We start from the raw sequence: 21985 nt of genomic DNA, 5'->3' as shown, positions 1-21985 counted from the left end.
GCTGTACTAGCAAATGAGAAAAGATCCCTTCTTGCACGGCACCCCCCACAACACCATACAGATATTAAAAGCACTTTACAGTTTTGATTGACAGAAACCTGGCTTAAGCAGTTAAGAATTCAATTTTTGATACAGACTAAGATAAATGCAATGTATTAAATAACGTGACCGCAGTAGAACTTGTCAGGCCTTGCACTGGCTGACGAGACTGTGTGTGGCCTGCAGTTTCTCAGACATCATGCTGCAAAGAAAGGAAGTGTAAGACAAAAGCTGCATTCTCCGTACTGTTTCTCCCCATCCTTTTTTTGTACAAGTTTGTCTGTTGTCTGTCTGTGTATACTTACGCCATGGAAAAGCTTCAGTTTCTGAATGACCAGCAGTCACTGCTTTTAGAAAACAGATATTTGAACTGTCACTTAGATTCACTTCTACTGTGTATTGCTTAGCATTCCTCTTCTGGAACTCTATTACTATAGAGACTACTTTTGATGATGTTGAGAATTTTGGAACCACTTATAAACAAGGCCAGCAGGTTTATAAACAAAGCTTTTTATTAATAAAATGTTTACACCTTTTTTTTGCACAATACATCGGACTGGTAGTGATTTAGCATGTTATTACACTATAAAAGTTTATTATGAATGCTTAAGCTGAAAATGCTGTTTACATTATGCCAAACCAACATTTCTTTATTTTCAGTCTATGCACTATATGGGAGTGTAACAATACAAACAAAAAGGAGAGAACAAAAGTCTGGTTTTCCTCATTAGCATCTACAAACCAACAATACAGACAAACCTGTACACACCCTCGGGACCAGCCCAAGAGAAGACTATAAAAGTCTCAAAAACATTCATAAGCTTGAGAATTCATCACTATATTTCATCACTCGCAATCTGACTACATTTCATGCAGTGAAGCAATGGTTGTAAATTTGTGCAGTTTACAGTGCTGCAAATGCTCTGTAACTTTGAGCGGCTTTAGTTTGTCTTAATAAGAGATATTATAATAAGAAGGCACAGACCTTTCAATCTTTTTTTTTTTTTTTTTTTAACAGGTTAACCCAGTACTATAACGAAAAGACAGAACATTCTCAGGAGGGACAAGAACTGCTGACACAAAGGTTAACCTTCACGCTTAATTTTACAGGCATACATTTAGTACACTGTAAGAGCTATATGCATATCAGGTTATTTTTGTGCCCTGAATACACAAATGCAAATGCAAAGTTTTTGTTTTTTAACCTTCAGAATTATTTCCTTTTTTCTTCATTGGACTGGGGGCCAAGAAACACAAGGGAGAGAATTGCCAAGAAGTCTTAAGTGTCCTACAGCTACAGAAATATGATCCATTCATGTTTCATATCAATTCATTCTGCCACAATTTCAATGCTGGATGCACTGTATTCAGAAATGGGAAGTACAGAAGTTAAAATACAGAAGAGTTCTAATTATGTTATTAGGGCTTTACTATAATTTACTTCCTTCAGGTGAACGTGCTTTTAGCCTCCTATCTGATGTAATAAAATAGCGGTATGTGTCTCAGCTGCTATGATTTCTTAATTTCATAAAGCTGTACTAATGAATTACCACTTTGTTAAAAAATAGTTGCTGCTGTGACAGATACTTCTTGAACCTTTAAGGAGAAAAAAAGACACTTGCCACCTTTTCTTGGCTAGATCCCATAAGGAAACAAAGAATAAATTCTCAAGAAAAGAGAATGGATTTAATAATAGGAAATACATACTACAACGTGAGTAAAAGTAAGGCAAGAAAGTAACAGTGGATCTGAACTGGACTGCAACAACTGGATGGAATGTTACACCCACACAAATGAAGAGAATGACAGAAAAGGTTGTCTGTATCCTTCAAAATCAGAAAAGGAGTAGCAGTTGGTTTGTTCAACAAAGCATGTGAAAATATTAACATGAATGAAACAAAGAAAACCCAACCTCCTTGAATAAAATTGTTAGTGTTTAAGCAAAAAATTAACCCTCCTCCCCCCCCAACTTCCAACTTGCAGTATGATGCAATGGGAAAAACAAAATTCTTTCTTCTAGAAATTCTCTATTCTAGAATTAGAACAATTTCAGCAAACACTCTACTGATTTTTAACGGGACACATTCATCCTAGTGCCTTGATTTCCCATGTGAAATAGGAAGCATCAAATAACTCTAAGCCACTAGAACTTTTGTAAGCATTTTTAAATAGCTCTTTATAGCACGCACACTCACAGTACTTAAAAATTCAGGCTTGGGTGGGGGGGAATTGAGAGGGGAGGGAAGAAAAAGTTGAGCCTAGAATTCCTTTGACATGTCAGAGGAAACCCATAAATATTCTCGGGTTGCAGGATAGTCTTATAGGCCTTGAATGACTTTTTAATTTTTTAAAATCTGTGACACTTCATGGATAAAGTTTGGTGATGCTTGTTCAGCTTTTGCACATCGAGTGTTTTTGATCCTATCTGACTTTAAAGTTTGCATTCAAAAGTCCAGAAAGTGATATATATAATTTTTTTTAAACAAGCATTGGTGTCAGAAGGCCTAACAATTAGAGAGAAATATGTTTTGGCACTTGAATTCTCATACGAGAAACAAAGATGCAGTTTCAAGCTTATTTCTTTTGACAGGCTGGAGCCATACAACTCTGAAAAGGTCAGCTGACAAATCTTATATTAAACTTCTTTCTTTTCTTTTTTTTTTTTTTAATCTTAGATTGGTAATTCACACCTGGAATAATAAGTCTTCTGTTGCCAAACATTAGTATGGGTATGATCTACAAGTAGAGATGCAATGTGAGCATAGAATAGTTCAGTTGGAAGGGACCTACAAAGCTGATCTAGTCCAACTGCCTGGCCACCCCAGGGATAACCAGAAGCTAAAGCATATTATGGGTGGCATTATCCCAAAGCCCCCTGAACACCAACAAGCACGAGGCATCAGCCACCTCCCTAGAAAGCCTGCTGCAGCGTTTGACCACGCTCCCAGAACCTCCCTGGCACAGCTTTGTGCTGTTCCCTCACATTCCACTGTCAGTTATCAGGGAGCAGAGACCAGCACCTCTCTCCCTGCTTCCCCTCCCCAGGATTTGTAGAGCACAAAGAGGTGACCTTTTGTAAGGTCACCTCTTGGCCTTCTCTTCTCCAAACTAGACAACCCAAGTGTCCTCAGCCTCTACTCGCAGGACACGCCTCCCAGCCCATTTACCATCAGCTTTGTTGTTTTCCTCTGGATGCATTCAAGTATCTTAACATCATTTCTATGTTGTGGGCACAGAACTGCACGTGATATTCAAGGAGAGGCTGCACCAGTGCAAAATACAGTGGAGAATCACCTCTTCTGACTGGCTGGCTATGCTGTGTTTAATGGACCCCAAAATATGGTTTGCCCTTTTGGCTGCCAGGGCACACTGCTGGCTTGTGTTGCGCCTGCTGTCACCAGTACCCCTGGGGCCCTTTCTGCAGAGCCATTCTCCAGCCACTCATCTCCCAGGCTGTACCCGTGTCCAGAATTACTCCATCCCAGTGCAGCCCAGCATTTACCCTTGTCAAACTTGGCACTGATGATTGTCCATTGCTCCAATCTGCCTAGATCCCTCTGCAAGGCCTCTCATCCCTCCAGGGAGTCAACAGCACCTCCCAGTTTAGTGTCATCAGCAAACTTGCCCAGGATGCATTCCACTCCTGCACCCAGATCACTGATAAAAATGTTGAACATAACTGGCCCTACAATTGAGCCTTGGGAAACACTGCTAGGGACTTGCCACCAAGCAGACACAGCCCCATTTACTACCTTTTGAGCTCTACTGTCAAGCCAGTTCATCACCCAGCGCAGTGTGAACCTGTTTAACTCAGCTGGACAATCTCTCCAGGATATTCTGAGGGACAGTATCAAAGACATTATTAAAATCCAGAAAGACTGCATGCACTGCCTTCCCTTCATCCATTAAGTGGTTGACCTTGTCACTGAAGGAGATCAAATGACTAAGGTAGGACCTTTCCTTCATGAATCCATGCTGACTACACCTGATCAAAGTTTTGTTCTTTAATTACCTTTCAGCAGCACTCAAGATAATCTTCTCCATAACTTTTCCTGGGACTGAGGTTAGACTGACTTGTCTGTAACTTCCTGGGTCCTCTCTAGTGCCCTTCTCGTAGATGGGTAAAACACTGGCCAGCTTCCAGACAGCAGGGAACACCCTAGACTACCAAGACCTTTGGTAAATTGTTGAGAGAGGTTCAGACGTTACGAGTTATCTCTGAAGAACATTATGCAGATCTTTGAAAACCTTACTTCCACACACATAATTCTCATGCTTTGAGAAACTGACTCATCACATACAAACACAGTCTTGGGTCATTGTAAAACAACTTCCCGCGAAGTTAAAAAAGTTTATCCCTGTCTCTTGTCCATGGGAAGATGAGCCTCTTTTTAGAGATTTGAAGTGTTTAAGAAAGATATCCTAAGTATTTTAGAAAATACTGAATAGGCAGTGTAGAAATTGATGTCGGTTGTATATTCAGAGTCTCCCCATGCTTGAGATATTTTTCCACTTTTATGCAGTTATTGCTGCTTATAAGCGAGGCTCCCTACAGGGTGACTAGCCACACAGTTTATACAGCTTCTGTCCTGTAAATCATCAATTCCCAAGATAGTCTTTGCAGACTGCTGACATAGCATGCCACAAATAGACTGCCTCATCCTTAATAAACACTAAAGAGTTTCACAAGAACGTCATTCAATCATCACTAATAAAGTTTTCTTTTCCAACTAATACTCAATATGTTGTATTGGAAATGAACACTAATGTTAAGGAACAATTTAGGATTAGCATCATAAGAAAAAGCTTGTCAAGGCCAATTTTTTTAAACCATTCAAGATATTGAAAATGGATTATTTTTTGATCTCTAAAATGAAGCTTTGACCATGAATGAAAACAATTCCCAATGAATCTCACATCTCTCGACCAGGTTAAAGGAACAGAATTCAGGATCAGTAAGTAGGCATGGTTGCCTCTCCTCTTATTCTCTTCCCAGGCATGTAAGTATTCTTTCCTGAGCATGCCGGTAGCTTTAAATTGGTACTATGTATACACAAACATATCAAAGACAAGTCTGCATTGAACACCCCTCTGAACTGTTAGCTGTCTGATACTGTGGCACTTAAAGGAAAGGTCTCACTGATACCAGTAGGAATTTAAAGTGCAATGATTTTTGTTTCAACATGGATCTAATAATATACAGTCTTTACCCTTCTGGAAACAGCAAAAGTTGTTGGAAGTCTCTTAGAACTTTTCAAAGCACCTATTACGATTTTCAGTAGTTTGGCCATTAAATGCCTTTGTATTTCGTTACACAGAAGCTTCCCCAACTCACCTATCTAGGCATTTAGCATGCCGGTTTCCAGCATGTATCTAAAATATGCTACAAAGCTACCCATATAGCATAGCAAGCCATTTAAGAAGCTTATAATTTATAGGGAATGATGAAGACACCCTCCAAAACTTGGGCAGCACATTTAAGTAACTCCAAAGCTTAGGAACAAGCCATTTGTCAAGTACAATTTTTATAGACATCTACACTTTTGTAGGAAAGAGTTGGCATCGTATAGAGGTGGAAAAAGTAGCATTTTGTCAATTTAAAAATGCTCTAAATCAATTTTATGACATGCACCTCATTATCTTTTTACAAATTTGACACTTGTCCCTCTCAACTATTTTTTTTAAGCCATCAATTCCCTTTCAGATTATTTTAAAACCTAGTCTCTATGATGATCACAATTCATGAAAAAGAAAGGTGTAGCAGAATAAAACTCAAGTCCCAAGCTTCTTTCAGTAACTTCTTAACAAAGTTACTCAAAAGGTTATTGGAATGGTTGATAATCAATCCTTCAAACACTCAAAAGCTAATTTTTCTCCAAATAGAGAGGCTATGTTAGGGAAAAATATAATCAATTCCAGTAAGCCTAGTGCAAAACGAAAGCAGGTGGCCTAAAAAAATTATTAGTACAGAAGAAACCATTTTTCTCCAACAAAAATGAGATCTCAAACATACACATCTCATCCAGGCAAGACTGCATTTCAACTTTTGGTTAAGGCCAACTGATCAACAAGAAGTTATCTTGGCCCAAATGAACTGACATCTACAGGCTGTCATTTTCCACAGGCATGGTCTTAAAAAGCAGTCTCACTTCAATGTTTCTAGTTCGGGCAAACCTTGGTCACTTCCATGACTTCATTAACTGGAGTAATTCAAGATCAGGAGCGCAAAAAAGCTATGAAGTATGCTTGTATTCCACCCAGGTTAGTAACACGCACACAAAAGGAGTCTGAAGCATCAAGATTCAGCTACATCGGTGAAGAGCCAGGTTGATGCTGCTGCTTGTTTTTTTGTTTGTTTTAAGACTAATTGTGGTATGCATCAAGTAAATGGGAATAGCTTAGAATGTACTTTGCAAAGATTTCCTAAGAGATACTATATAGGATCAGTGAGATAATAAAAGTGGTGTAATAGTACATGATGCAGTATAACTAGAGACAGCTACAATAATCTCAGTACTAACCTAGCTCTGTCCCGCCTAGAATTGAGTATTTCTTCTCAAGTTAATAAATATTGGATAGGTAATATTACACGATTTTTATTATCTCACGGAAAAGAAGACAAACTTCATTTTTATTCCATACTACAAGCAATAAACATAATTTAGCAAGTCCAAAAAACTCGTTCTACTAACCTGCATGGAAGATATTACTGATATTTAGTATTTTCCTTTTCTTACCATATTTTCTAGTTCAAGAAAATTTCCAGATTTATTATTTAATAAATGAAATATTTTATATATGAAGCATAAAGCCTGTACAATGATTTTAAAAACGTAGTCAAATTTCATTAAAATATACTGATCCATTTAAAATTTCACCCTAACAGTTTAACTGTTCTGCTCCATAAGAGCTCTACAAGAATTTTGATTAATACAAACTAATCTGAATCGTAAATTCTTTCATTTTTTAAAAACTTTTCTCCCATTTCCTTAAGAAAAAATACTTGAGATGATAGAAAGCCAGATTATAGAGAACAAATATCTCACCATGACCTCATTTCAATTGGAAAGCTTAACAGCACAGTAGTATATACTTGAGTATTTTATGATCTTTTTCTTCAAAAGTATAAAGTTCCTCACTACTGCTAGTAGGAAACAAAAAGCGAAAATAAATAAAAAAGCACAAAAGGGTATGGTCAATCTATAGTTTAATTGAGAACATACTAAAACCAACACAATATAAGCTAAACACTGGTTTACTTAAAAAAAGAAAAGTCCTCACAGGTGAAAAAGCCCAGGAACCAAGAGGTAATGATCTACATTACCACATGTCTTAAGGTTACTTCCTATTTGTACTTTTGTGCCCAAAAGAGGAAAGACTGGGTGCATCACAGATGAAAACTTGTTCAACAGACCGACCTGACATTGCACCAACAGCAGCCTCTATTAATTGGATCTTTCAAATGGGATTTAAAGAGTGAATTTCAGCCTGTCTCTGGATGAAGTCACCAACAGTGACAATAACCTAAAATGCTGGAAAAAAAAAAAAACAAGCTAATAGATAACCCCAGAAGTTTATCCATAGGTGTGGAATGGAAGGAGTGAATAAGATTGCATTTAAAAAAAAAATGTTTTTACATAATTTATAATACTTTAAACACTGGTCTCTTAAATATAATATGAACACTTTACACATGCTAAGCAACTGAAAGCTTTCCCCCCCAGCCTTTTAAGTCTTACCAGAACTATTGGCAGCATCTGTTTACAGCATCTGTTTTTAGTCAGTAATCACTTAATTTAGTCAGAACTACAGCTAGGTTTTCTTCAATCAACATCTTAATATTAAAAACCTTCTAAGAACAAGAAGATGACTATAAAGCATATCAGTTTGCCTTAAAGTGATTAAAGTCAGCATGGAAAAAAAGATTGTCCATGGTTTAAGACCTCTCGTTTGTGTCCCCATCCCCGGTGTGTATCATCTTTAAATAAAAAGTGCAAATGGGTTCTGGGGAGTGGATGGACTGATTTGCCTATTATCTGTCTTCAGTTGCTTATTCTGTAGCCACCTCAAACCAACTGTCCCACTATACTTTGGATTAGCTACAGTTAAATCTCAAATAAGGCTCACTGAAGAAAAGGAAGAAATGACATCTGACTAACTTTCAAAGTTCAACAGACTCCTCCCACCCCCAAGTCCCACAAAAGTGCTCATTTCCCTTTTTACAAAAAAAACAAAATCTTGATTACAAAACTACTAAACATTTCAGTTCTACCGTCCATAGTCACCTTCCTTTTAAGCAAGGCCACAAAACTGATGATGGATTCCCTTTGAATACAAGAGATACTACACTTTTTGTAAGTAAACAGGCTGACATTATGATTGCAGTCTTTTCTGCGAGCATACAGATGTCAGATGAACTGGTCCGTTTTTGTAGGACCTTGGGCGTATGAACACCAGCAGATAGAGATCTAAGACTGATAATATAAACCCAACGTGAACTATTAACTTCCAAGACCACCTACTGTATAAACAAGTCTGATTTTCTAATGGATCAGTCAACAGCAGCTGCGCTTTGTCACCGATGGCTGTCTTCTAAGTTTGAATCCCTTACCACTAGTTGGGGGGTTCGTGTCAGTTGATGGAATTCTACGACCTATAAGGAGGCAGAAAATAACATTTATTGCAAACATTATACTTGGAGCTAATTGTACGCATTCAATGTATGTTATGTCAGATGTTATTAATGACAATATTCCCGCATAACAGAAGGATGGCAGTTAACAGTCTATACAGTGCCTGTAAGAGGTACAGTTCCACAAAAAAGAGCAGAGGCAGCTTTAAGCTAACTTTGCACTTCAGGCTAAATCAGCCTTAAGAGACCTAAGTTATGGAAGCACACAGAGAATATACTTTGCAGCACGCAATACCATCTGGAATCTCTTTGTCGAGATCTATCATCTAGATTTGCATTTCCACAGCAGATCACCCGTGTCAGGCTTAACACTAAAGTGCTTGTAAAGGTAGCTATTTCAGTTATCTAATCAGTGTTTGAAGTTGACCATTTATGGCTGAGAATTCTTTTTTGAGAGATTTAAGATGTTTTTTCAATGTTTAAACTAGGCCATTTTTTAAGATTATGGAGAGCAAATATAAAGTCAGTAAACCATGAAGCTTAACTACAGTGCATATTTTTGACATCAGCTTCAATATACTCATCTGCTTTCAAGAACTTTTTTTTTCCTAAAATATAACATTGTTGTAGTTACCCAAAGTTAAATAATAGTGCATGCACACACAAATGGACTGTTGGTTCTAATTTCACAAGCAGACTGATATATCTGCATCTTAATGTTGCTGCTTGAAATACATCTTACAAACAAAAAAACAAGATACCACAACAGTACTGGTGGAAAATCCACACACTAGTTGCTATCTCCCAGGCAGTAATCTAGCACTTCTGAATTCTTCTGTTTTTGAAAACACACGGTTCTAAACTAAGCAGAAACATTAAGAACAAGAATCAAATTCTTTTTCTCAGTTGTATAAAGTTTGGATAGTTCTCATGCCATTTGCTGTCCCTTCCATAACCTTGGATGTACCAGTTAAATCATTTAATAACGGATATAGTAAGATGACACTGACTTCTGACATCAGTGCCCTGCTTGCTATTTGTCCAGCAGCATCACAGTAGGCTTAAAATCCCTACAAGGAATCTTTAGAGGTCATTAGATGACCAAAAATTTGCATACCTCAGTTAGCATTTACATCAGCATACTATTAGGACACCTAAATAGCACCTCCAAAAAATTACAGTAACTAAATTTCTACTTGAACTTCTTTCAGAAGAAAACATTACCTGTTTAAATACTTACTAATTTCTATAAAGAGTTCATTAATGTTTATTGCATTTTTCGCACTTGTCTCTACAAATATTGCATGAATGGAATCTGCATAGTCTTTAGCATCTTTTTCCATGACTTCTCTAAAAAAAAAAAAAAAAGGAAAGAAAAAACTGAATGCAGAAAAAAAAACAGGATTCAGAATTTTAAGGGACAGATTAAGCTTTTAAGTGTCTCACTTAGCAAGTATTTCATATTACCCATTTCTCATCACCCCGCTCCCTCCTCCTGAAGTTGATGCTCATTCTTTACTGTATGCTTTCTTCCAGAGGTACAAGCACCACTGAAGCACAATCAAACTAAATGACCTCAATCCATCTGACATTACAATGGAGTTTGTTTCTTGAGTGCTTTAAGCACAGGTCTGCAATCAGTCATTGGGGGTACTTTGCTCTTCACACACACAAGTTTTAGGGACACTGAAAAGACCCTGAAGTTTTCATTCCGCTAATCCAGTGGATTTCCTACCGCTGCTCCCCAAACTAGATCTCTCTGAACACTGCATGGATTATTAGTATACCATTTAGTTTATGTGAAGCAATGAGGACTTTGCTATGAACAGAAATGTATTTAGACTGTGCTAACAACAACACAGCCAAGTAGTGAAAAAAACTATTTTCCACCCTTAAGTTGATAGGCAAGTTGATAATGCAATGTTTCCATAAACAACAGGAAAAAAAACAAAACCCAACAGCTGAAGGGAAGGCTATATGACTATACCCCACACAGCTTTACATACCATTTCTAGAACACATCTCTCCTGTCAGTAATAACAGGCTTAGGACATCAAAACACACAAAAGCAGAGACTTTAGGTCAATGACACAAACACTGTCTCTGTAGTACAGGGAATCTTGGCTATTAGCTTGAATAGCAATGTTTACATTCTTTATGATGCCACTTAAGTACCAAGATGTAAGCACAAGTGGGAGATTTAATACTGCATGCCTTAAAATTTTATTCTAAGGAATTTTATGCCATATTTACTCCAAGAGATATGTTATTTCTGAGAAGAGTTATTAGAGCTCACTAGGTTACTAAAATATACTAATGATTTGTAAAACCATACTAAGAACCAACTTCGCAGTGGTTTTTCAAACATAACCAACCATGCTGTTGCCTCTGGACAGCAACAGTGATACCTTTTCCAATGAAATCTAAAAACAAGAAGTTTGCACACACCTTTCTGAATTTTGGCTTATTTAACCAGGACATCAATAAAAAAGGGCTTCTTTTGTTTTTAATACATGCTTTCTTGAAACTTTGGCTGTCCATAAAGTTTCTCAAGAGTTTTCCCCACTTCCTGCAACCATTTCAACCACAGCCAATTCCACCCTGGCATTTAAGCAGAAAGGGTAGGCACCTGAACAAGCAAGTCAGAAGAACCTACACAATGCTTTCCAACAGGCTCGATGTTTTTCATAACAGAATGAGGTGCTACAGACTGACAGAGGTACTTGTTACAAAATGAGGTAAACAAGTTGTATTACACTGTAGTTTCACGGGCAGTTTAAGCTTGTATAACTTGGCACTGCCACCAGAAAAGGTAATCCCGTCTCCCTATAAACTGCTCGTTCCTAACCCTGCTACCCCGCCTCTGTCATGCTAGCAAGTGATCATGTCGTGAACAAGATAAATACACTTGGATAGGTTTTCCTTTTTTTTTAATTGGTTAGTTTTAATCTGGATGCATTTTACAGCCTGATTTGCTGCCCAACCACACATTTACTCGCACCAAAGGGGAGGAAGTGGGCAAGAAAAACAAAGGCAGACTAACCAAATCTTTTGGCAGTAGAAAACTCAGACTCCTTGTGAAACTCCAAGTTTCACGAAACAGTGCAAAACTGCTGAAATTTAACTGCTTAAGATTTCAGAGCTGGTGAAACATATTAAAGGTCTATGAGCTTATCTCCTGAAATGAAGATTGTTATTTACCTTACATCATTAAGATCACACTTATTTCCCGCGATAGCTACAACAATGTTTGGAGGTCCATGTTGTCGAAGCTCTTTAACCCAATTCTTTAACGTTGAGAAAGTTTCCTGATGTGGAAGAAGAACAGAAGGAAATAAGAATCAGAACTGGCCCATGTCACAATAACCAGAAGTTGTAATGCTGAGTCAAAGTCCAATTTCTTACCTCTTTTGTGATGTCATAAACTATAATGGCTGCTGCTGACCCTCTGTAGTACATTGGGGCTAAAGCACGAAACTGAAAGAAAGAGACCATACATCATGAATCTCATTTTCACTGACCTCCACAGCTTCCTTATTTAACAGTACAGTAAGACATAACTAGCTTTACATGTAACATAAGGGGAAAACTTTTCTTTGCAGAGAGCCCACACAGCAGACTACATAAACTTCCATGAAAATATCATTTTACACAGGCCAAACAATAAACAGTCTAGGAATCAGCTGCACACCCATGGTAAAAAAAGCACGCAGCTTACCTTGACCTTATTTTGACTAGATTAAAATCTCTCATTTAAGAGGCTGGCAATACAGACACAAACCTGCAGCACACATGCTCAACTTCAAATACTGAGCAAGGGGGAAAAAAGTCAAAACTGAACTTGTTTCTTCTTGCTGGTGTTTTTGGACAAAAAGTAGTTTAAAGAAAACTAGCATGTATTATTGCTGATTTGAAAAGTTCATAGGCTGGTGTCAAACTCTAGCCCTACTGAAAAATGAGTAACTCACCCCATTCATTTAATGCTAAAAATGCTGTTTTCTCCCTGATCTAATTTATAGCATTAGGGGTTTTGCTCAAGTTTTTTCTCAAAGCTCAAAAATTTGAAGGATGTTTATATCTTAAAAAAAAATAAATATGAATAAGTCCAAAGCTATGTGATCCATTGCAAATAGAGCTTTAAGAAACATGTTGGATAATAAAAGCCTACAGTAATTTTACTGCAATATTCAAAATTAAACCTGTAACAGGAATATTTGGTTGGTAGTGAGTTTGCAGGGTATAAACCAGGGCTGTAACTTTGCACAGACAGTGTTTTGAATCCAGGATTAAGGGGGGGGGGGGGGGGGGGGGGGAGAGAACACAACTGAAGTCACATCTGAAATATTATTAAAAATTTCTTAACAAAATAACAATATGATGTTCTAATTGAAAAAGCACCACACAACTGGTCCAGCAAACTAAACTCTCAGCTGAAGCAGAGAGTATGATACATGTGCTGTTTTGATGAAAGCATGTGGGACTTTGATCTTTCATGCATCTTGCTACTCATAGTAAAAACCATGAGTAGAATACAGATTTCCAGGAAGGCTGGTATTTTATTAGTACCAAGCAAATTTCCTTTTGCTTAATACAGTGCAACTGAGAGCAATATTATGAATCATAAAAGTTTTGGTATAAAGGCAAATTCCAGACCATTTACATTTTGATCTCAAATTCTGTGTTGAAAACGGGGTTTTGAACACAAAGTTCAGAATATGAAAATATTTAATAGTGAGAAAGGGAAACACGGGCAGGCATTCAGTTCACACTGGGGCATAATCCCTCTCCTCCATATAAATACTAAAATGCAAAGGGAAGCATATTTGGTAAACCACTACTTGGACTCCTTGCAACCTGGCTTTTTGATTATTTGACTATTTACATTGGGAATAAACCAACTTTCACTTGCTGATTTGGTATTACTCTCATTTCCTGCCTAACACTTAGATACGTTTTTTTTTTTTTTTCCACCTAAGAGCAGTCAGTAGGTAAAATACATTAACAAAACACATGTCACCAGAAACACTAATTTTTTGTTTTGCTGCTTTTTCTAAGACTTCAGCTTGCCCTCCTGTTTCTTGATTGGCATTTTGACAGAATTATTAACAATGTAATTATCCAGACAACTTTTCACAATTCTTAGGTATGAATGCAGAAATCCTAGCTGCTGTAAGTAATCTTCTCCCAACTTTATATAGTGCAGAAGAAATGAGAGAACAAATAAGACACGCAGCTGTGTGAAGTGAATTAGCACACATTTCTACCTTTGGAGTGAGGCTGGTTTGTCACTTCCTGAAGCCATTTCGAACACGAGGTTGCCTAGTATAACCTAGACCCATTTGCTGATGGGCTTTAGAAGTAGAAGATAGTAAATGTTCCTCAAAAAGACCAAGAATTGTGTTTGTTACTATCATAGCTCGTAAGAGAAATCATAATCCCAAGAACAGTTTGGGCGTTTTTGGTCTTCCAGACCACCGCAGATGGGATCCCTTCCAAACGCCCTGCCAGACATATTGCTTACTAGTAAACAGCACTGCAGAGTTCAGCACAAGGCATGCATATGGACCAATTGTAACCAGCAGTAAGAGAGGGCGTCAGCTTGGTTTTGGAGAGAACGTTTCTATGAAGACACTGACACACTATCAAAGAAAATATTCTTGCTCCCTATTTGCTGATTTCCTCGGATATATTGGGTCCCACAGTGATGACTTCCTGTGTGGAACAAGCTTTAGAGATATCACAGATATCTCTAAAGGTCAGGGGCCAGGTAAGTCATCTTTTCTGACTTTCACAAGCATAACATGCAACTTGAACGGAAGAAAATATAAAGATGTCACAGTCTAAAAACAGACAGGGAATGTGCTAGTCATGTACAGATACACTTCCTCAGATTGTAGCATGCTGAATCCAAATTAGGGCGTTCTCTGCCTGCAAACACAGTTAAAGTGAACAGGATGGAATGCTACTACGTAATAGATATTTCCTGCCAAGTTGTTGCAGGCACGTTTGTAAAGCTTTCTGTTTAAGAGTACCAGCCTCTTAAGTCATGCTCTGCCCCTCAGAAGCCTGATTCGAGCATTAACATTTCAGAATGAACTATGATGTTCACTTAACTGTTGACAGCAAATGCCGACTGAACTCTGGTAATGGAAGGGCTGGGATATTTCTGATAACCTACATAAATAGGACATATCCCTGGGACACATCCCCAGTGACCTACGTTTGCCTTATATCACGCTGCTGGGAAGAACTAAGTAGTCATTCAGAATCTAGAACGCTGAATGCAACACAAATATACTTGAGTAACTTTTCTAGCCATGAAGGCTGTTAGCACATTAAAAAGCCACCAAGTCAGTTCCACCAGGACTTCCAAGAGTTTGAGTGACTGCACGAGGTTGGCTGAGCCTTTACGGTATTTTCCCTTTTTTTTTTCTTGAGCCAATCCTGAATATACTATAGTTGCATTTGCCAGTTATGGTTTTAAAATAACTCAACCTGATCAAACTGACACTTCACAGGGAGCACTGTAGTATCTATCTTTGTTACAGTTAGCACATATCCTGAGTAAACTCATAGGTAACTGACAGTTGCCAGTAGCTAACAGTCAAGAATTTGAACTGCAAGAATAAGCGCTGTTAAAGAGGTTCATTTCTGTCATTGTTACTGGAAGACCAGAAACAAACAAGTTAACTAGCAAACCTTTCCTTTCCCTAAGTAAAACTGATGCAAAGTAATTAACTGTGATTTCATTTGACTAGTCAGTTTCTTGAATGTTTTTATTACCTCTGCTCAGAATGCATGCTGCATTTGGCCCTCTGCACACTGCAGATATCAAAGCCTCAAGCTATCTAATTAAAATGTGAATTTCAAAATAGATTTCTTGACGTAATTTTTAACACCACCAGATTTGGGCAGATAACTCCATAAAGTAATAGAAGATCAGTTCTCATCCAAAATATTGCTTGAAACAATTTTTGATCACCTAAACCCACATACTACAAACAAATTAAAAACCTTAGTAGCACCTTAATAAGGTGCTTAACCTTAATAAGCTGAACATTTAAGCTATCAGAATGTGTTAGCAGTTGTGTATTTTTCCAGAATTGGGAAAAATAGCCTTACCTATACAATGAAACAAGAACATTTGTTTCACTCTGATGCTCGGGTTAGCAGTCACAGTGAGTGTTTAAAACTCAAATAAAAATGGTACCAGAGACAGGTGCTGGCTTTTTGCCCTCCCTTGTTTTCTCTCATACACCACTTACTTTCAATGAAAATAATCCTAATCTTTTGTTTTCTGTGCTACTCTTAGGTAATCATCCTTAACTCCACTCTTCAGCTCTAATACCAATAACGGAAAATATATTTACATCACCCGTATCTTGACAGAAACCCGCACAGAAACTAATATTCTAATAGAAGTTCATAAAACCAGATCACTTCGCAACTTTCAGGGGTGGGGTTGAAAAGCACCCCAAACTCTACCAGAACCACCACCACAGGTCTGATGAAAACATGTGATTAAAGATATGTGTAAAACTCTACTCACCCGTTCCTGTCCAGCTGTATCCCAAATTAGGAATTTATGCAGCTCATTTTGATACTGTACAGTCTTGGTCATAAATGAGGCTCTGGAAAAGAAAATAGTTTACGATTTTTAGAATATTAATGCCAAAATATAACACATTATATAATTATATAAACATTAGTACCATGAACGTTTAAAGAATGTATTTCAGCAAAAGTGCTTCTCCCCCCCACCCCGACAAAACCAAGTAAGATTTTCATATATAAATGTTGAAATTAATTTGAGGAAAAGGGCCCTGTTACAGAAGGACAAAATAGCTACTTAAATTTAAAATAAAGGGGAGCAAATATTAAATGTTTTCCAATGTTAAGAATTAATCTCCTTCCCATTCCTTAAGCTCAGACAGCTGGCCAAATAGCATCACTGTCCAAAGCTGAGTGTTCTTTTAAGCCAAATATAAGATGCAACATCCCTACAAACTAAGTCTAACTACAGTTTACTTAAACGCAGGTAACTCGATGTATTTTAGCATGGTGTAAAAATAAATAAAGTGATAGGAGCATCTGTAGTAAAGCACAAAGACTTCAATTTCCTTAAGACTGATGAAAATCAGGCATCAATTCCTAAATTAGATTCTCACTGAAAACCAACCTATACCAGTACAGTCAATTCGAACAGCTGCACTAATCCACGTCACAACTAAACATCCCAAATGGTGGCTGACTCCACTTGAAATTCTTTGAGAAAACGAAGATTTCAATGACAAGTGAGCAAGAGCACGAGAGAGAGAGCACACAACTCAGAGACAAGTTGCTTTGGGAACACTTAAATTAGTTACCCTTGACTTATAGTAAGAAGACTGACAGTATCTAACCTAAATTTCCTATCTGCTTCTTCCAGCCAACACCATAACTGCATGAACATCTATTCCCATTTAAGAAGCCTGTTTAATGATATAAAGAAATACTGAAGACTCTGCAGGTCCTAGAGATACAGGAGTGGAAAGCGTCCTCAGCACTGAGAGTACAAAAGTTCTGAAGTTCTGACAAGGTTTCTATAAGTTACCTATATTCAAATTTGAATCATGAACTAATCGTGAACACTTACGATGAAGTGTGATTGCTCAAATATTCTAAGACAAATAGAAGTAGGACAGGAAATGTAAGATTGTATCTCATGAACTCAAAAAGTAAAAGGAGTAAAAGCTTTACTTCTCAGCTTTCGTTTTGTAAGATGCTCTAAAACCTCTCTCTAATCTTTTATCAATCTTTAATCAATTTACTCTTTCTACCTCCTAGTCTCAATCAGAAAATTAATGCAAAGTCTAGCAAAAGTTTCAAAAATGAATTTGTTTAGAATTTTTGGGCTGCACCTTACTGGAACTTCACACAATTCCTGCATTTGGACGAGTCTTGATCCATACTGCTATAGCAAAGTACCAACAGTTCGAGTTGTTGGACCTCTTAATCATTTTATTAATACAGCTGAAAGACAGATTTTAATCCATCGCTTCAAGAACCCATATGAATTCCATAACTATCACTAAATTAATGAAAAACAAATTAACTCCTGCAAATTATCCTAATTACCGCAATGGTGGGCAACTTCTAAGAGCACTGTAAGATACTGCGTAGCATCTGTTACAGACGTTTCACTGAGAAAATGAGTCCAGGTCATATCTTTTGGTTCCTGTCTTCAAATATATATCCCCTCCCTACGCAAAAGGGAGGGGAAAAAAAGTAATAAAAAAAATTAACCATCACAGAACCAGAAAACTACATGATGAAAAGAAACTGGCTCTGGAAAGAAGGCAGCAATATTTTATGAAGTTCATTCCAGTCTCAGCCCTTTTACCAGGCAAAATAAAACAAAACCTACTTGAGTTTTCTCCAGAATATAGGAAATTCTACTTCGCCTAAATAGAAGCATCACAGATCACAGCCTTTGCTCCGCAGCGTTACGCAGTCTCACAGACATGCACAGCAACACAGTTTTCCAGAACTTAAAAACTGACAGCAAATTTGACAAGGCTGGAGTTCATGTGTGATGTGAGGACATAATGCAAATTCCATACTAGTTTACTCAGAGATTTAACCCAGGTAGTTCAGATGTCTGGCCATATACATGTAACTATAGAAAAGAGCACCACAGCCAAATGAATAAGTACTCCTCACATTTGCAAGGCTTAAGTCTGTGGTACCATGGCAGGTCACTTATTGCTTAGACTTTTTTTAAATGAAAAAAACAGGCACTACATGCACGAGCATGAACGCTAACTTTGGGCTGCTGTAGATAACACTCGTATTAGCCAACTACTTAACAGAATAAATTAAAAAAATAAAAAATAAAATATTTAATTATTTTTTTTAATTATTTGGATGATTAGGAATGAAGACATTACCAATTTCTCATTAACCTCAGGTAATAAAAAAAATAAATTGATCTTTCAGTACTGTCTGTCTCAACAAAGAGGTTTGCTTGTAGTTGTTATCACTGTGTGCAGTAAGTCTTAGCCTTCTGAACAATTTATGTTTAAGTGTTTAGGACAGCCTGGTCCCTACTTAAGCAAATAGCAGTCTGGCTACTAGCCCCACATCAGTTTCATTGTCCTCCAAAAAAAACATCTACTGTAGCTAATTTGACAGTAACTAAAGATGTTCAAGCCTTGAAGATCTAAGACAAACAATCTAGCAATCTGTCTTAAAGGCTGCCTTTGTTAACAGAGAAATTAAAAAGCATGTTTCCTACAGAATATCTTGCACTTCAATACCAATTTCTACACAGAAAAATTGGGGGGTGAGGGGGTCTTTGAGGAGGAGGAAGGAGAGAGAGAGAGAGCAAGGAAACCACATTCTCTAGAAGGGCAGGATGAGACACAGCTAATCTTTATCAACAGAATCTTTTCAGTCAAAGCTGTAGTAGAGGCTGTATGGCACCTTAGGCAGGAAATTGTATTGACCCCCCACGCTTCTCAGCGTCAAGTAAAGTCTTGTCCTCCTGTAAGTAAAGAATTGCTTCTGAGCCAAGCAGTGCATAAGAGACTTGGAAAACAAACAGGACAGCAAAGGAAATAAACAGAAGAACTTCCCAGCACTCCAAGAATTCCTGACTTTCTCCCTCTTATCTATTTGAAAATTTGAGCTCAGTAACACTGCTCCTCTGAGGCTCATCTTTCAAACATCCTTAGCTGTGTGGCTGATTGCGTTAACAATTTCATCAGTTACTTGAGTGAGTGCGTAACATATTGACGTATAATAATAGAAGTAACTAAAGAGAACCTACAACCTGAATTAGTATATTAGCTACCTTTGAAAACCTAGTAACTTGTTATTGTACTTGACTTGTCAAAAAAAACCTTCAACAAATCTTGCAGTCACATAATAATCATACTTTGAAACTCAAGAATAGTGCATGACAAAGGCATGTTGTTCTTTAACAGAAGCATCTATAGTAGAATACTTTTAAAAGGATTTTATTAGCCATGATTAGCAACACAAAATGCGTTCAGATCTTACATATGAAAATGGAAGCTGCAGTAGGGCCGAATACACTCCCAGGTTTCCTAAGGTAGCTCAGGGGCTAATTAAGACTACAGTCATATTTATTACCACATTTAGCTGCCACACACAGAAAAGCCTCATATGATCTTTTAAAGAGGTATATATACATGCTCCTACAATTTAGTCTGATCTTTGAACGAGTCATGTTTACTTTAGTTTCTTACCCTATTGTTGGGTTAATGTTGGGATCAAAGCTATCTTCTACAAATCTCCACACAATACTTGATTTGCCCACACCAGTGTCCTAGAAAAAAAACAAAACACAGAACAATTGAAAGAGATATTAGTTGCTGTAAACCTTTTATTCTTTTTGGTCTCACATCTATTTTTCATGAATAATATGCTCCTGCAGACAATCTCAGAGAACTTGGATTAGATTCTGAAATATTTTGGGTATTAGCATATTGTTTACTAGAAAAATGAAAGGTCTCTCTGCTAAGTTATAGTTCTCCAAATTGTTATAAAGAAATTTTTATGGAGAATAAAAATCTGCATTCCTGCTTTTTATCAGTTATTCAAGCTTTCCTCCCACAAAGTATACACAAATCAAACTTGAACTAGAGCAGAGAAAGACCTACCACATTTAGTAAAATATAGAGCAACTGAATATTGTACTCCACCTTTGCAAGGCAATCGAGCACATGAAATTATACAAGTGTGACACACACATTTCAACTTCTGACTAATGCTGTCCCACCCTGCATAATGGAAGGCCTGAAGTGTCTTCATGACACACCTGAAACATGTTTTAAATACAACTTTGCAGGTTTATAAATGGTAGAAGAAGAGACTCAACATAAAAATTTCAGGGCACACGTGTATTTGTACCACCAAATCAATTGGGAAAAGAAAGCAAGCAGTAGTGGGCATATTTAGTAATGAAATAACAGATTACTAGTACTAAGACCATTCTCAATAGCAGTTGGACATTTTAAATAGTCACTTAACTAAGACAGGTGACAACAAACTTTTTGCTTTACAGAGTGAACAATTTTAAGGAAAACCAGCACAAGCGCTGTTGAAGTTTTACACCATTCATGTATTATCTTTAATCTTCTATTATAATAAAACTGGGTACAGCACGTACACTTATGTTTATCTTTTCAAATTGTTTTCCTCGCAAAGAACGTGTATGACCTCAGTTCTGTATTTTCGAGTGTTTGAAGTCTCAATGAACAACACAAATCTCAAAAAGAGAAATTTAGATACCGTTTTTCGTCTGGGATTTCAGGAATCAGTTTTCATAGGTGTTTACTCTCCTCTTCTTACAGGACAAAATACTTTGCAGGCAGAGCCAACTGTAGCTCAGTTACCTCAAACGTTTTCATAACATGAAGAGCACAGAAACAATTTTCTCTCTGAAGGGCAATGGGGCCATTTACAGGCAGACCATTCTGCCTGTCACACTCTGTACAGCAGAGGATTTAGATGTAGAAAACTCCACCTATTCAAAAGGAGACTCTCCAATGAAGTCCTCAGGGCGAACCCAACCCAAGCCAACACATGGCTTGTCCCTGGAATTCCAAAACTCCTACTTCACTTCGCTTGATGTCTCCTCCTTCCTCTACCTGCTCCACTTAATGCACTTTCAAAGGCTATGCATGCTGATAAAAAATAAAAATCACACACAGGAAAAAAAGAAAGAACAGTTCAGCTTCCCTGCCTCTCTCCAGTTTGATTTCAGATGCTTTTACTTATTCCTTTTACGAACTCCAAGGCCGAGGAAGAGGGAAGCACACACTGAGCCTTCGCGCTTCCTCTCTGCTTCTCCTCAGAGGCCAAGGCCGAAGGAGGAGGATGAGGATGATGATGATGAGGAGATCTCCCCATGAAAACGCCTCTCCCCACAGGGAAAGGCCTGTCCGCCCCCCCGACCGCTCCTCCAGGGACCAGGGCCGGGGAGCCGGGGCCCAGCCCCAGCAGCCACCAGCAGCCCGGGGAGCCCCTCAGCAGGTTGGGCGAGGGCAGGCAGCCCCCCGCCCTGCCTCCTCCCCTCCCCTCCCCGCCGCCCCGCGACACTTACCCCCAGCAGGCAAACTTTCAGCTCCCTCAGAGCCATGGTCGGGCAGGCTGCGCCTTCACCGAGCGCCGGAGACGCGGCCCAGAACGATCATAGCCCCTTCCCCGCTCGGCAGACGGACACCCGGACAGGACACACAGACAGCCCGACGCCAGCGCGGGCAGCCCCCCGCTCCCCGCCCCTCAGCTACGGGCGGATCTCCCCCC

At 38.2% G+C, this 21985-nt stretch overlaps 1 protein-coding gene across 2 annotated transcripts; it reads right to left on the bottom strand.

The window, feature by feature from the left end:
- Positions 1-533: 533 nt before the first annotated feature.
- Positions 534-21922, bottom strand: RAB22A (RAB22A, member RAS oncogene family). Of its 2 annotated transcripts, none has more exons than XM_072026313.1 (7): positions 21783-21922; positions 19924-20003; positions 16221-16302; positions 12077-12148; positions 11873-11979; positions 9896-10021; positions 534-8692 (listed from the first exon to the last, which is right to left on the bottom strand). In XM_072026313.1, the coding sequence occupies exons 1-7, from the start codon at positions 21816-21818 to the stop codon at positions 8686-8688; spliced, it is 510 nt and encodes a 169-aa protein (XP_071882414.1). In that variant the 5' UTR covers positions 21819-21922; the 3' UTR covers positions 534-8685. The 2 variants fall into 2 exon arrangements, with proteins under 2 accessions (XP_071882414.1, XP_027328899.1); XM_027473098.3 differs by having other exon boundaries at positions 9912-10021.
- Positions 21923-21985: the final 63 nt, after the last annotated feature.

The sequence above is a fragment of the Anas platyrhynchos genome, chromosome 21 (genome assembly GCF_047663525.1).
Source record: "Anas platyrhynchos isolate ZD024472 breed Pekin duck chromosome 21, IASCAAS_PekinDuck_T2T, whole genome shotgun sequence".
NCBI classification, from domain to species: Eukaryota; Metazoa; Chordata; class Aves; order Anseriformes; family Anatidae; genus Anas; species Anas platyrhynchos.
This window is presented reverse-complemented; position numbering and strand designations above follow the sequence as displayed.